This window comes from Colletes latitarsis, chromosome 11 (assembly GCF_051014445.1).
Source record: "Colletes latitarsis isolate SP2378_abdomen chromosome 11, iyColLati1, whole genome shotgun sequence".
Lineage (NCBI taxonomy): Eukaryota > Metazoa > Arthropoda > Insecta > Hymenoptera > Colletidae > Colletes > Colletes latitarsis.
Genome location: NC_135144.1, coordinates 5,052,444 through 5,069,623, shown reverse-complemented (window position 1 = coordinate 5,069,623; position 17,180 = coordinate 5,052,444). Strand labels below are relative to the sequence as shown.

At 34.6% G+C, this 17,180-nt stretch overlaps 1 protein-coding gene across 3 annotated transcripts in view; it reads right to left on the bottom strand.

The window, feature by feature from the left end:
• Glurib (Glutamate receptor IB) overlaps positions 1-17,180 on the bottom strand; it is a 999,595-nt gene that overhangs the window by 606,755 nt on the left and 375,660 nt on the right. For all 3 annotated transcript variants that reach the window (XR_013080681.1, XM_076777661.1, XM_076777660.1), the window contains exon 2: positions 11,832-11,984. Coding sequence is in view for 2 of the 3 variants with exons in the window: in XM_076777661.1 (XP_076633776.1) it covers positions 11,832-11,984 (153 nt within the window). In the remaining variant the exon portion in view is untranslated. The remainder of the gene's footprint in view (positions 1-11,831; positions 11,985-17,180) is intronic.

The following is a 17,180-nucleotide window of genomic DNA, read 5'->3' as shown; positions in this document are numbered from 1 at the left end:
GGGTATGTAGCGTCAAAGTAAATGTGAAAATAAACATAGAAGACAGCAAAAATTATAGTAGCTGGTACAGTCATTGGATAGAGGATGAAATCCCCTTTAAAATGAGCATTCGAACAAGTTGATAGCTCAATTAGTTTCGGAGATATGACGATTTCAGTTTCGCGTCGATGAGGTGGCTAGTTCCGGAGATATGAGAGTTCGAAGCATTTGTTTACATTCTTACTGCGGCCTTGTCAAGGTCGTTGACCGCACGTGCTCGTAGTAACTAGGTCACTCGGCCACTGTCACGTACGAGACAAACAGGTACGACGCGACGCGTTAGACGAAGACGGTGATAGTCAAATTAAGAAAAATACCAGTTTACATAAATTAGGATATCTCGAAAACGGAAAATTGGATCGACAAAATCCAAACGCCATTTTAAAAAGGATGGTTCACCACTGCTAATGGTGGTTTAATTTGTAACAAAACACTAGTAATTTCGGAACTGTACACGTTTAATGTTTTAAATAAGATATAGTGAAAATTGAAAAATTACCCTTTTATATAAATTATGATATCACCAAAATAGGAAATTGGATCGTCAAAAACCGAAAGCCATTTTAAAGGGGACGATTTACCGCTTTCAACGATGGCTCAATTATCGAGAGAACTTCTGTCCAGTTTTTTACAAAAAAATATAAATCATTCAACCGGTCAAATGACCGGTCGTGGTAGACAAGAGAGATTACATATTTTTCTCAGAAAACAAACAATAAGAATAGAAGTGAATATTGTAAAATTCATTGTACGTATACTATAAGAAAAGTCATGAAGTTAAATGGCGCTAAAATAATATTGTGTGTTAGAAATTCTAAACGAAATTTTAAAAACGGTCCTTTGACCGGTCGCGGTGGATTTATTGTTAATCAACGCAGTCCTAAAATTATTTCATTACGACTTTGTAGCGTCGAGGCAGCCGCCAAATTGGTGCTATTGTAAAAATATAAAATTAACATTTCGCGACGCAACACAAATCATAAACTCGAGCGATCGAATGAGCTTCAACGTATTAAAAAATAAATCATAAGAAGCTTACTTCGCGTCGCGAATTCGCCAAAAACAAATACTAGCAAACGAATAAATATAGATACACGCTTCAATTACCACAAGTATTTCCTATTTTCGTAGAAGAATGGCTTCCACCGGCAGCTGAATCTAACCACCGTTAACGTACTTCGGGCTGAAGTTCGATGTGCCGTGGCACGCAGCCGCGCAAAAATCGGTTTTCGTTACGCGAATCTGCGCAACGCGACTTTCTCGTCGCGAATCTCACCATAACGGCGAGCGCATTATCGTATTACGTTTCGCTCGACGAGACGCGAGCAACGCAAATGAGGACTTATGTTCAGCTCCCCAGCTTCTATCTACCGTAATTTTTCCCGTTGCGCAGCGAAGTTGGCTTTATGACACGCTTGCGAAACCGAAAAGGAGCAAAACGAACGCTGGGAAAAAGAAGGAAGGACGAATTCACACCGGAGCCAATTACAAAATAGGACGTATTTGGTACAGCGTTTGGACAAACGAATAAAATATTCGATGTATGCAACTGTCCAATGTACAGCGAGTATTCCGAAATTATTCCAAGTAGCTTAACGGTACGGCGATTTAAACGAACCGATTACCGAGCTCGGATTTTCCTGGTTACATTTCTACTCCGCAATTAGTCGTTTATAATATCGCTACCGGTCAAAATTTGACGTTGAATTTTTGCATTTGTCGCTATTATTAGGCGCTCTGAGTCCACAAATGCGAAAAACTCGATTACAAAGTACCGAATGTACGAAAGTATTCAACCGATAACATATTTATAATTAAAATGGACATGGATCGTACTGCATAACGGATATTTTAAAATAGCCATATGAACGTGTAATGATGAAACGGGTAAATTTTATTCAAGTTAAATTACGCAAAAGTATCCAAATTATAGAGGATGTTCGGTCACCCCTGGGAAAAATTTTAATGGGAGATTCTAGAGACCAAAATAAGACGAAAATGTAGAACATCAATATTAAAATATTAAATTAAAAAGTTTCAAATCATTATGGAAAAAATATATCGAGTTGCGGGCGTCGATTACAATCATTTTTGGTGAATAGACATAACCTCGAATTCCTACGCAATTTCGGGGAAAAAAATTCTTTACCGAAAATATACTGTGTGGCCGGAAATGTCTGCCCGAATTTTCATATGAATCTTTGAAACATCATACCTTCTGAGCGGATTGGAGGATTTCAATGGTTCACACAGCAAACAACGCATATTTTGATGAAGAATATCTAGAAATTCTAACGATATTGAAAAAGTTGTTCCTTGACCTCGTAAAATGAGAAACCCCCATAAAAATGGTCCAATTTTCAAACGTCTGTAAGTTCTACAATAGTGAATATATTTCAATGAAACTTTTTTCTGAAATAGAGCTCATGGATACCCACAAAAAAGTATTAAACAACTTTTCTGTACAGCGTCAAACAAATTTATTAAAAATGAAAAACGAATTCTTAAGAAAAATCGACAAGGGGATAGTACCTAAAATCGACGAAAATAAAAAATTTTCAAATCGTTCTAAAAAAATTATTTTCTGTTGCGGGGATCAATTACAATCATTTTTGGTGACTAGGCATACCATTGAAATCCTACGCAGTTTTGAGAAAAGTTCAGTATGGGTGGAACTTTAAACGTAAATGACTTTGTAACGAAGCCTTTTTCAACAAATTGGTTTTCTTGATTTTCGTCTTATTTTTGCCTCTAGAATGTCTCATTAATATTTTTCCCATGGGTAGCCAAACACTCTATATATTTAACATTAATTAAGTACATTTTCCTGTTATTACAGCTCTAAAACAGTTTCCATCGAGGACACTGATTTTGATGTAATATTTGTATATGCAAATTGTTATATTTCAAAAATATTTTCTTTCAGTTCTTTGAATTTAATCATCCATAATAATACCATAGAAATACCAATTATTTTGTCATTGTCTTTTTGTCCAATCAAAATCAACTTATATTAACATTTTTTTATTTTAGAATTTTGTATACTTATTGTTGATATGGTATGCAATATATAGGGCGTACAAAGTGTGCAATATATTTCCTTTTTACAAAATATACAGGGTGTTCGTACTCGTTCCAGAGATGGATTTTACACAAGAAAACAATAGCAAAAGTTCCTACAAACTGTATGTTTTATTTGGCCTTATTTTCAAGTTATAACGAATTCTGTGTTGGAATAATTCTTTCGATATACATTTTGTATTTTGTTCATTAAATGGGTACTATACCGGGTGTTCGGCCACCCGTGGGAAAAATTTTAATGGGCGATTTTGGAGGCCAAAATAAGATGAAAATCAAGAATACCAATTTGTTGATGAAGGCTTCGTTAACAAGTTATTACAAATTAAATTCAAAAATTTCAGATCGTTCTGGAATAATTATTTTCGGTTGCGGAGGTCAACTACAATCATTTTTGGTGAGTACACATACCTCCGAAATCCTATCTACTTTCGAGAAAAGAATCGGATAGGTGCTGAAATTTTTCGGCGAAAAAAAAATTTTTCAAATCGTTCTAAAAAAAGTATTTTCGGTTGAGGGGGTCAATTACAATCATTTTTGGTCATTACACATACCTCCGAAATCCTACGCACTTTCGAGAAAAAAATTCCTTACTGAAAATCTAATCAGGTGCCTAAAGATGAAAAAAAAAAATTTGAAATCGTTCTGAAAAAATTATTTTCGGTTGCGGTGGTCAGTTACAATCATTTTTGGTGAATAGATATACCTCCGAAATCCTATCCACTTTCGAGAAAAAAATTCGAGAAGGTGTGAAATTTTTTGACGGAAAAAAAAATTTCAAATTGTTCTGGAAAAATTATTTTCGGTTACGGGGGTCAATTACAATCATTTCTGGTGAATAGACATACCCCCGAAATCTTGCGCATTTTCGAGAAAAAAATTCAGTACGGGCTGAACTTTAAACGTTAATAACTTTTTAACGAAGCCTTCATCAACAAATTGGTATTCTTGATTTTCGTCTTATGTTGGCCTCTAGAATTCCCCATTAAAATTTTTCCTAGGAGTAGCCGAACACCCTGAATAATACAATTCCAAATACTTTAACATAATATGAAATGAGCCATTTCAATTAATATTATATGAAAACATCTTATCTTTGATAAGTACGAATTCTTAACCAATTTATAACCACAACAATTTTCTAAACGTAAGAATATAAATATTGATAGTCAGCATGATCAACCTAATCTTTAAGACAATTGTTCCGTCTCGAAACATGCCATTCCGCTTACAACAGTAATTCGGCGTTTACATTGACGCTACAAACCATTAGCTAAATGGTTTTAGTGTCAACGTAAACTAAATTATATAATAATCGTCATAAAGGGCCCGCTCCAGCGACCTCGCGACCTGGTCTTGACCTCGGGCCAGGGGTTTTCCCGATACCTGGTACGCGCGGTTCACCCTCGCGAACGTAAAGTGCAAGAAGTACCAGCGCACCAATCCTGAACGAAAAAGGTTCTGATTGGATGCGGCTGGCTTCTTGCATTAGGATATAAGGCGCGATATTTAGCGTACAGACACAAAATTACAAAACATCGAACACCATCACACATCGTCGTACGAACGAGAAAGGGTCCACGTCCAACAGAAATATAGTCCACTACACAAACCAACGCCTTGCATATCGACAGACGTGCAAGAAGAGCTCTCGACGTGGAACACATTGCATGAGCTTTCAACAACAATAATGTAAACAAATATCGGATTTTAATTATGTTTCATCGCTTTAAAAAATCTGAAAAAGTTACACATTAACAACCATAACAAAGCTGAAAAACAGTAAACATATAGACGCGGGCAGTCGGAAATTTCAATATAAAATCGGCATGTTAAAACTTTTTTAATTGTTTAAAATTCCGTATTGCAGCCAAACATTCTGGAAAAATTCAAACACGTGTGCGCGTCCGCGTAGAATATCCATGATTTTTGTCACAATTTTGTAGTGGATATTGTTGAGAATAGATATATTTTGAATTTCTAAATTGCGATTTTTCTCTGCTCGACGTTGGCTCAAGTCGGGTCATAAAACCCACAAGTCTGCCGACCATTTGGCGACGCCTATAAAACCGGGCTTTTTTCCGTTTGGAGTTAGTTGTACGACAACCCTGATCGTGGAAAAAGTCTTACACGTATTTTTTCGTCTCCGTGTCTTGTACTATACCTTGTTATACCGTTTTCAATAAACTATTTTTCCCTTCTACATGTAAGCGATTGAGTTAAATCTTTCACAACGATAGATCCTCAATAGATATAACAAAAGAAATGAAGCTGAAACTGTAAATTACGTTTTGTCCTGTAACTACCCTAATAATCTAAGTAGTGGTAGCAAGTTAATATTCAGCAACAAATTTGTTCTTTGAAGGGTCTATCCATTGATATGTCCAAAGTTGAATTTGGTTTGGGATCACTTTTACTATGCTTATCCTTATTCCATGTTTATGATGCACCTTTTACCGAGGTACGGATCCACTATGGCCGTTTCTGCACCGAACAAGGAGTCCAAGAAACTCGCGTAAGTTTGTATAGGTATTTCCGTGTCCGTCTACGCGAAGGAAGCGAGTCGTTTCAGCGAAGCAGCGAGTGGAAACATTTAAACGGGCCACATCTCGACAATAGATATGGCGGGGCAGCAACATGGCTTACCGAGGGATTATAACAACGGGGTTTTGATCCGAGCAAACCGACTAGCATTAATACAATTAGCAGAGCTTCCCTAAGTACCGTAACGTGCCGCGGGGTCGGCTTGCCTCTTGGACTTGGCCCAAATATTCGCGATTCCGGAGCCAAGCCATCGCGAGCCGACCTGTCCACGAATTCTATTACCGAATCTCTGCTATCCCAATATGGACTTCTCTACAATTATCGAGTTGCTCCTTTTTTCCACCAGTGTTACGGGTTATACAGAATGAATAATCTAATAAGCGTGATCGAATCACCCACAGTAATTAAGCAGTTATTAGGTCTGCTAAAACCTTGTTTCGAGATATTTTAATTTGAAACTGTTCCTTGTTTACGAAGCTGAGATATTGATAAGAAACCTATACAGGGTGTCTTAGTATCGGTGGTATGGTATTTTCTAGTCTCCACATACACTCCTCCAAAGTGGAACTAAATGTTAAGAAGATCGTGCATCAAATTGCAAGGGGATCCTTGAAAGAAGGCTTTAGTCTCTGACTCCGTGATGGTTTTAATGAGTTATCGGTTATTCGATAGTCAACAATGGTTGGATTATGGTCATAGATGGTTAACAATGAGGTTGACATCAAGATCAGCAATTCAACGAAGACCAAGACAATGCCAAGAGGTAGGACCAATGAAATACATTCAGTATTGTAAGAGTTATAGTCGCTTGAAAATTGAACCATTTTTATAGGAGTTTTCTTACTTTACGGGGTTAAAGAAAAACTTCTCGAACATTCTAAGAATTTTTAAATATTCTTCATCAAAATACATGTTGTTTGCATCTCGAAATGTTAAAATCCTTCAATCTGTTCAAGAGTTACGATTTTTTATATATACGGATTTTCAGGGATTTCTGGCCATACATTACATTTACGGTAAAGATTTTTTTTTCTCTAAAGTGCGTAGGATTTCAGAAGTATGTGTTTTCCCAAAAAATAATTGTAATTTATCCCTGCAGCCAAAAATAATTTTTTCAAAATGATTTCAAATTGTTTCATTTCGCTGAAAAGTTTCTGCACCTACCCCCTGTCGACTTTTCTTAAAAATTCGTCTTTTATTTAATAAATTTGCTTGACGTTCTAGGAAAATGTTGTTAAATACTTTTTTGTAGGTGTCCATGAGCTCTATTTTATAAATAAATTTCAATGAAATACACTTACTGTTGTAGGAGTTATGGTCGTTTGAAGATTGAACCATTTTTATGGGGGGTTTGTCACTTTACGGGGTTAAGGAACAACTTTTTCAACGTTCTTAGAATTTTTAACCATTCTTCACCAAAGTACGCCTTTTTTGCATTTTGAAACATTAAAATCCTCCAATCCGTTCAAAAGTTATGGTGTTTTAAAAATATACATGAAATTTCGGAGACCCATTTCTGTCTATTCGCCAAACATGCTTGTAATTCACCCCTGTAATTAAATATAATTTTTTTAGTATGATTTAAAATTTTTTAATTTCGTCAAAAAATTTGTCCACTCTGTCAATTTTTTAAACACAACCATGGGCAATATAGTAATACAATTTATTAATAAAAAATAAAATGTATAAAATTCCTACGCTTTATTCGTCAACTGTTTAGTATCGACGTCACCGCTGGCTGCATACGGCTGTGACTTCTTTGTTTGTGTGAAATATAATCCGTAACATTTACCGAAGAATTGTCGAAATAAGTATGTCGATTATTCGGACATTCCGGATAACTGGATGCCGAATAATCGGAACTCTGCTGTACTTTCGATTTGTATAGACTTTTTATGAAGAAAATTATTTTTTTCTGATTTATCATGTCCATGCTCTTATCGAACGTACTATAAAACAAAGAATCGAATTTCCAAATATTTACTGTAGGATACTCTCTCAAGTGTTAGCATTTTAATTCTTACATTTCTCGTATTGCAAATAGCCAATGCATTTATGTTACTCTGTTTTCGATAGCAGCCATAACGATCGAGCCAAATAACGGAATCTGTTAACGTTAGAATAGGAAAGCTACTATTGCTTTGTTGAACGGAACTCCTGTAAGGGTTTCATCGATGACAAAACACCGATACCTTTGGCACCGAGATGCCTATTCGTTTACGGTTTAGAATGGACTCGATCAGCTTCAAAGGCAATTCCAGAACAGCTCGACCGGTTGACACCCCTTGGTTGGAAAGCGTCAAACGATCCTGCGGATGGCCGGCTAACTCGTTCGCGTTTCGAATCTACGCGTTTCACGACAAAGTGAACAATAGCCGTACAAAATCCCCAGATGGCGATACGAAAGTGTTTGGAATCAGTTTCGTGTCGAGATTCTAAACTTAAGTATCGTCCATGTTCGCGTGATATTGATCAATATTTGTTTTTGTCCCTCTTGCTTTTTACCGTTCGCTTGTTGAACTGACTCAATTTTAACCCACACTCTTTTACGCCAAAAATGGGGTAAGCATATATAAAAATATATTTGCAGTACTTAAATATTTTGCTACAAGCTTTTACTAAAGTTACGATTTATTAAAAGCAACCAACCAAACGAAATCGCTTGTTTCCCCACGATGATAGCATAGGACTGTTTGTTTGAAGACGGGATAAAAATTGTTGCGCTTGCCTCGTTTGATGTTTACTTATTTCGCGAAATAAATGTATACGTATCTGGATTTTTAAATAAATAAACCAACGCATTTCACCGTAAAGAAATATTCAAATCGAGTCGTGTATCGTTTCTAAATACGATCAATCGAAAATCGAGTTCGCGTTTAAAAAAATTTTCGAAATTTATCGAATCTGGAAACCCACTTTCAATAAATTCCAATAAAAATATCGTGACTCGATGCCAAAGGTCTCTCACGATTTCAATGGCTCATATTTCGCTTACTAAATCGATTCGTTTTGTTTACTAACTTCATTTGAAACTACAAATCGCAGCGTATTTACTTCAAACGAAATAAATGCACACCTTTTTGAATATCAGATACCGTTTCGTAAAGTTTTTAAAATTCTTCGATCATTCGGTGCACAAAATACGTTAAATGTTGAAAGAGTCGGAATATGGAAAAATCTAAAATTTGGTTTGCGAAGATTTTGTGGTTTATCGTTTTAATTAGTGTCACTTTTTATAACATTGGAAGAAATACAGCATGTTCGCCCAACTCTGGGAAAAATTTTAATGGGAGATTCTAGAGGCCAAAATGAGACGAAAATCAAGAATTCTAATTTGTTGATGAAGGCTTCGTTAAAAAGTTATTAATGTTTAAAGTTCCGCTTGTACTGAATTTTTTTCTAGAAAGTGGGGGTATGTCTATTCACCAAAAATTATTGTAATTGACCCCCACAACCGAAAATAATTTTTCCAGAACGATTTAAAATTTTTTAATTTCGTCGAAAAATCTGCCCACCTTCTTGAATTTTTTTCTGGAAAGTAGATAGCATTTCGAGGGTATGTCTAATGATGAAAAATGATTGTAATTGACCCCCGCAAACGAAAATAATTTTTCCAGAACAATTTGAAATTTTTTTTTCGCCGAAAAATTTAGGCACCTACCCTCTGTCGACTTCTTTTAAAAATTTGTTTTTCATTTTTAATAAATTTGTTTGTCGCTCTATAGAAAAGTTGTCTAATACTTTTTTATAGGTGTCCATGGGTTCTGCTTCAGAAAATAATTTCAACGAGATACCTTTACCATTGTAGCAGTTATGGCCGTCTAAAAATTGGTCCAGTTTTAGGAAATTTTTCTCACTTTAAGGTGTCAAGGAACAACTTTTTCAATATTGTTAGAATTTCTACATATTCTTCGCCAAAATACATGCTGTTTGCTGTTTGAAACATTAAAATCTACCAATCTGTTCAGAAGTTATGATGTTTTAAAGATTGGCATGAAATTTCAGGGGAGCATTTCTAGCTTCACATTAGATTTTCGATAAAGCATTTTTTTCTCGAAAGTGCGTAGGATTTCGGGGGTATGTGTATTAACCAAAAATGATTGTAATTGACTTCCTCAACCGAAAATAATTTTTCCAGAACGATTTGAAATTTTTTAATATTATCGAAAACTTTCGCACCTCCACGAATTCTTTTCTCGAAAGTGGGCAGGATTTCGAAGTATATTTAATGACCAAAAATGATTGTAATTGACCCCCGCAACCAAAAATAATTTTTTTAGAATAATTTGAAATTTTTTTTATCACCGAAAAATTTAGGCACCTATTCCATATCGATTTTCTTAAAAATTCGTTTGTGATTTTTAGTAATTTTGTTTGACGCCCCACATAAAAATTGTCTAATACTTTTTTGTAGGTACCTATGAGCTCTACTTCTGAAAAAGGTTTCATTGAGATACATTCACTACTGTAGGAGTTATGGCTGTTTGAATATTGGACCATTTTTATGAGGCTTTCTCACTTTACGGTGCCAAGGAACAACTTTTTCAATATTGTTAGAATTTCTACATATTTTCCACTAAAATACGCGTTGTTTGCAATTTGAAAAATTAAAACCCTTCAATCCGTTCAGGAGTTATGACATTTTAAAGATTCGCATGAAATTTCAGGGAAGTTCTGGCCTCACATTAGATTTTCGATAAAGAATTTTTTTTCTTGAAAGTGTGTATTCACCAAAAATACTTGTAATTCATCCCTGTAACTAAATATAATTTTTTTAGTATGATTTAAAATTGTTTAATTTCGTTTAAAAATTTCAGTACCTACTCGAATTTTGTTCTCGAAAGTGGGTAGAATTTCAGGGGTATGTGTATTCACCAAAAATGTTTGCAATTGGGCCCTGCAACTAAAAATAATTTTTTTAGAATCTTTTGAAATTTTTTGATGTAATTTTTTAATAACTTTTTAATGAAGCCTCAGTCAAGAAATTGATATTCTTGATTTTCGTTTTATTTTGGCCTCTAGAATCTCTCATTAAAATTTTTCCCAGGGGAGGCCGAACACCCTGTATAGTGGATGTAATTTATTTGTATTAGAATATTCAATAAAAGATCGTGTGTCTGAAAGTAACGCTTGAATTCCTACTATTTTAGGAGACGGTATATTGGGTCTGATCGATGTACTCGTGTTATCTGAAACATCGTGGATGTAATATCTACGATTGTGCTTCTGGACGATAAGAAGGGCTCCGAGTCGTGTGTCGTACGTGCATGACTTCCGAAGACGAGAAATGGAGGCGCTTCGATAAAGCATCGAGATTAGTATCTCGGTCGTAACAGGGGCGAAACGTTACTTATTTCGTAGCCCACATGCTGCACCGATTCCGGACGTGCCAGATTCAATGGCGGCTGTGATGCCGCGTTTCCGGCACGTACGAACCTCAGTATTGTTGATCAGGCGTCGTCCCTGATACACGAATGATATCGTGAACAAAGTAAAATCGATTTCCACTATTCATCGACAAAATTCCACTATGCGAAAGGCGTTAAAAAAAATTATCGCGTAAATAGAAATTCCTTTGCTGACGATACCCTTGACGAAAATACGATTGAACGTTTTGGAGTTTCATTAAAAACAACGTTAATAAGGTTTATCGAAAGCAACTGGTTCTTTTCTCGACTCGAAGGCAGTGTGAAAAGAACTTGGACAATAACTCTAATATGGTGGAAGCGTGGAAGCTACAGTGGCTCTAAATCCGTCGCTATGTGCAACCAGTTGTGTTTTTGCTCTCGAGTTTTTAGTAATTGTATTATAGAGTTGGGATAACTACTTTTCCATTAGGAAATCGATTCCGCGAATTGGAGAAGTTTCCTCTTAAAAGTGCGACTAAAAGTTTGCAAAAAAAAACACATGAAACTATAAGAGTCTGAAAAGTAAATACTATATTTTTGTTGCGTTTGGAAATATTTTTAATTGATAGCCTCATGTAACAATGGTTGAATATTGTTACTTAAATTTTAAAGATGAATTTTGTTGAACAAAGTTTGAAATTTAGAAAAAATTCTTTCAAATTGCTGGCCAATGAGTCTTGAAATTATTCTCAAGGCTGAATTTTTTAAAACACGTCGAAACACATAGCGAGAATTTCTTGAATTGGTGATGTTTGTACTCACTTAGTCGGGATAGCTTGTATGCGTCCGCGGTACTAATTACATCTACGAAAGCCTGCAACTCAAACTTCCGACTCGTGGTGTTTTGGTTGTGATTGAGCATCGCAAATTTGAACGCTGATTGAACTTCATCGGTGCCCTTCCCGAAAATTCCACCTGGAACAAGAAAGAAAAACAATATTGTATTTTTCGTTCGATGGGGAAATATTTACAAAACATAAACCGGAGACTTGCATAAAAATTTTGTAAACTGAAATAAAAGGTTGGACACTAATGAAAAAAATGCAAATTTGTCGGTTAACAACATCGTGGATTATAAGAAATCTATTATCTACCGAATTTGTATTGTTTCTTCAATGTCCATCAACCTTAAAAATAATTGATTAATTTCCTAATTTTATTAAAGGATAAAAGTATATTGTGGTATTATTTGAATATTTATTACACATTTTCTAACTTAAATGCTACAAAACAAACAATATAAGATTATGTATCAGTTATTCTGTTTGTACAATAAAAGTAGAAATTAAGAAAGAAAAATTCAATCAAAAAGGAAAGGAATAACTTTTAAGATATTATTAATTAAATGTATTGAAACAAAGGAAGAAATACAAGTGTAAGTAAAATTAATTTAATTTTGTGTTGTTCTCATTATAATGTTTTTCGCAAAGTAGTATTAAAGAATATATAAAAGTATAAAAGTATTTTCCAAAATATTGAAGATTGAATAAAAGTTTTCTTTAACACTAGAAATGCCAAAATATTTCAAATCTATTTTTTAGATAATTTAATTGTTTTTGAAATACTTCTAAAATTCTCATGACGTGATTCTCTTGAACGATCACTTCATGTATCTTACATTTAAGTAGATGTTCTATACAGAATTGCGATTGCATATTAAGGAGATTAACGAAGAAAAGGCGTGGACCATTAGGAGAAAATATAATCCCAAGTAGTATGAGTCAACGTTTGGTCAAACTCTGTCGACTCTCGTGTAATTTCATCGATCAATTCGTCATTAATAATTGGTAATACGTATCTATGTTAATGCTACGTCCTATCCAATAGTTCAGCCTAAACTGCTTCCATTTCACCAATATTTTGATAAATTTCTATTTATCACCTTTAATATTTCTAACGATTCTATGATTTTTTCATTCCTCGTCCATTGGTTTCTACAACGTTGCTTTAAACAAAAAATAATTTAAAGTAAATATCAAGCTCTGACACGATTTATTATATCAGATTATGTTAAGTTATCTCAGAAAACATTCCACGAATTTAAATACTTTGCTTCTTGTTATTTTTATACTGTCCGCTGAAATCAGGTATAGGTGTTAACACATCGTTAGAGAGTCTTTTTTAAGTAAGGCAAATATATCTTGTATTTGTTTCAATTTTTATTCGTTTCGTTTACGTTTAAAACGAATATGAAATCTGTTCTGGTGCTCATAATCTATTATAATTTCATAATTTTAACTATGAAATTCAATCAGTGGACTGTCAAAATAGTTTATTATTTAATAAAGGTACATTATATCGATCTAATTACTATTTTACAGATTTGCAGATTCTTTTGCATCCAACAAACTAGCATGAAACTGCAAAATAAAATTACTTTCACTATGTTCGGAGACCATAGGTTATTAGACTAAAAATGATATTTCGTTATAGTCGAAACTTAATACGCTGAAGTTGTAAGAAATCTGAAATATTTCTACCTTTCTTTACTTTTGTCACCGCGAGTGTTTATAAAGACCATAACTTTTCCTTTTCAATTGTCTCTGCATTTGAGAATTTCAAAAATAAAAGAATAAGTTGTGGAATGCTTTCTTTTTGGCATCGCGAACAAATAACCAGCGGCGTTTCATTGAAATCGTTTTCTTTACGATTATGGAAGTAACGCTGCTGAATTTGACTTTGTTTCAAATGTTTCTGCTTCTCTCCAAAATGAGAGAACTTTTCACACGCCCGGAAAGGCGCACTGCGCAACGCTACGTAATATTATTTCAGAATTTTTCTTATTCTTCTCTCGATTTCTTTCGCGCTGCGCCTTCGTTACAGGTACATTCTGCGTTTCACAATTTCTTTCGCGCCTTAAAGTCTGAAAATACTTAAGGAACCGTGTATCTTTGTACAACGAATCTTGTTACTTTACAAAATCAATCGTCAAAGACGATTTTCCTAAAGAAAAAATATCCTTGCACATCAACGTCATTTTCTTTTCTTTTCCGGAAACGTATAAATTACTCCACGTGAATGAATTATTGAACAACTTGGATAAATTGTTTAATAACAGCAGTATTGGAAAACATTAATCTTTTAACTAGCTCTGCAATTTCTACGTCGATTTTGTTTCAAATAGAAATCCAAATCAATTATCAAGAAGCATTTCTTGACACTGATGCAAACAAGAATTCTTAGCAGTACCTTTAATTTGAAAAATATCTTTTATCGTACATAATGGCTCATATAATAGCGATGTTTCTTGGAACGTTTATTACGTTTTTCCCCATGGCTCCCTGCAGACACGATAAAGATAAGTCTAAATGAAGTAATATTCCATTTCACCTGCTTACACGAGAGGAAAAGATATCATTAAAGGACATCTGTACTACAATTCTGCAATAACAAATTTGTACTGCAGCTCCGAGTTGCATTTACTGTATATTGCAATACTTTTCTAATAGAATGGGACTCACTGAGTAAAATTTTGAAATTATTTAGAGTTCCAGACAATTCCGAGAGCACACTTTAAGTTTTCTTTAAGCTATTAACAAAAATTTTGATGAACTATTGAATATACAGGGTGTTTGGCCACCCCTAGGAAAAATTTTAATGGGAGATTCTAGAGCGCGAAATATGACGAAAATTAAGAATATCAATTTGTTGACTGAAGCTTCGTTAAAAAGTTATTAAAAAATTAAATTAAAAAATTTCAAATCATTCATGAAAAAATTACAATCATTTTTGGTGGATAGACATACCCCCGAAATCCTACTCACTTTCGAGAAAAAAATTCGAAAACGTATGAAATTTTTCGACAAAATTAAAAAATTTCTTATTATTCTAAAAAAATTATATTTAATTACAGGGGTCAATTATAAGCATTTTTGGTGAATACATATACCCCTGAAATCCTACCTATTTTCGAGAAAAAAATTCGAGAACGTATGAAATTTTTCGACAAAATTAAAAAATTTCGAATCGTTCTGAAAAAATTATTTTCGGTTGCAAGGGTCAATTACAATTATTTTTGGTGAATACACATACCCCCGAAATCCTACGTACTTTCGAGAAAAAAATTCTTCACCGAAAATATACTGTGTGGCCGGAAATGTTTCTATAACTTTTTAACGAAGCCTCAATCAACAAATTAGTATTCTTGATTATCGTCGTATTTTGGCCTCTAGAATCACCCATTAAAATTTTTCCCAGGGATGGCCGAACCCCCTGTAGATGAATCTGTTAAACGCATCTGTGATATGATGGCTCGTAAATAATTTCTAATTAATTACAGCTTCGATAAACTTCTATAAAATTTGAAGATTAAAAACAGAGTTTTAATTTTCGCTCTGAATGAACTAGTGAAAACGTTTGGAATATAAAAGTGATTAACCGAGTAATTGTGGTTCTTAACTTTTGTTTAGTCAAATGTATAATCAATTCATAAATTTACATTATGTGTGGTCAAATATACGAACAGTGTAAAGGGAATACAATTATGCAGTATAAAAGTTTTTATTTCATTTATCATCACAAAATAAGATGAAACATTTCCACTTCGAATCGAAGAGAATAGCAAATCGCGAAATTTGTCGAAATGGAACTGTAAATACTGTTTAGTACTAAAGACGTTAACGGTTCTCGGTGCAAGTTTGTAATGGTGTAGTTGAGAGAAGTTTGATAAGCTACGACCATGAAGTTGCGCGTCAACAGTCAGCCATTTATGATCTAACGCGTCTCAGATTTTGTTGGTCTGGCGCCACGTAACTCCAGCTACGATAGTTTTCGTAAATATTTATTGTAATTTTTTTTAGACTTCTGTTGCGAGTAAATTATTGATAAAACTGCACTTCTTTAAAGGAAGAAAATTCCTTAATAAAGATTTTGAAGCCAGTTGAGGTGAAAATAATATACAATGGCAACAGATATTATAAACTTATAAAAGTTCATAAATGTGTCACACTGTTCTGTCTATTAGAAGTATAAAAAGCTGGCAACGAGTCAATCAATACTCTAAAAATGGATAACTTACGAGGAAAGGAATTTAAATTTTGACGAGGTTCTACATCAATCAGATGTATGTAGGTGTATCGAGTTGACTATATTGCGTGGGTGGAAAAGTCTTCCAAGAAAACAAGCTCTTTCTAATACATTTTCATTGCTTCAGTATTTACGTATATTTTAAATATTTTCTTAACACGTAAGTATAGCATAATATTCGAAGATACCGTGATCGTCCAAAACAATCGTTTTGTTTACTTTAATACTTTAATACATTTTCCTTGTTTTAATATTTGCGTAGTACTTCCGAAACATACGAAACAAGTACTCAACGACCATTTCTTACTTCGATCTGGCATGTTTTTCTACGTTCTCGTTACGCTCAGCAGTGAGGCACAGAAAATGATAATCGTACGTTGTACCAAAAGCGCAGTAGTTCCATGCTTGGAAACAAGCGTATCGGTCGAAGTCACGTGGCGAAGTATTTCCTTTCGTACGGAGCGATTCCACGAACTTCGAACGGGCATGAGGGAACCGGTAATCAAAAAATGTGAATTCCAGCCAACGATACTTTTAAATACCAATCTGGATACCCCTGTTTATCACTGCTAGCGTTGACAGGTGGGGCGCCGTCGCGCGTCTATTGATTGGTGCCCAGACTCCCCACCAGCCTCTCACACTCACATCGATTCCCCTTTCTCTGCTTCCTTCCTTTTCGAGCCCTGTCCTTCGTCCTCCACCATCTTCCTTCCACTTCCATTTTTCGTGCCTTTCTTTTACACGCGGTCCTCCGTACATCTCTTTCGCGCGCTTTTTCCCCCTTTTTTCGCCGATTGCGCTCAGATATCGCTACCATTCGCTCGCGTTTCTCGATTCTTCTGCGACTCGTTCCCCCTGCGTCGTTTTTGACTACTCGATTTTTTGTTAGAAAAAGTGCAACACGTTTGGAATATCAATTTAAGACGAGGGCCCAAACAATAGAATACAGTGAATAACTTTTTTTAGTAACGAATACTAAACAATTTTTACTTTGTCGCATTGTAATTTTGTTCACGATAAAGAAAAAAGAAATTAATTCTAAATTACATTACTGTATAGGGTCTAGTTAATCAAAGTATAATTTTT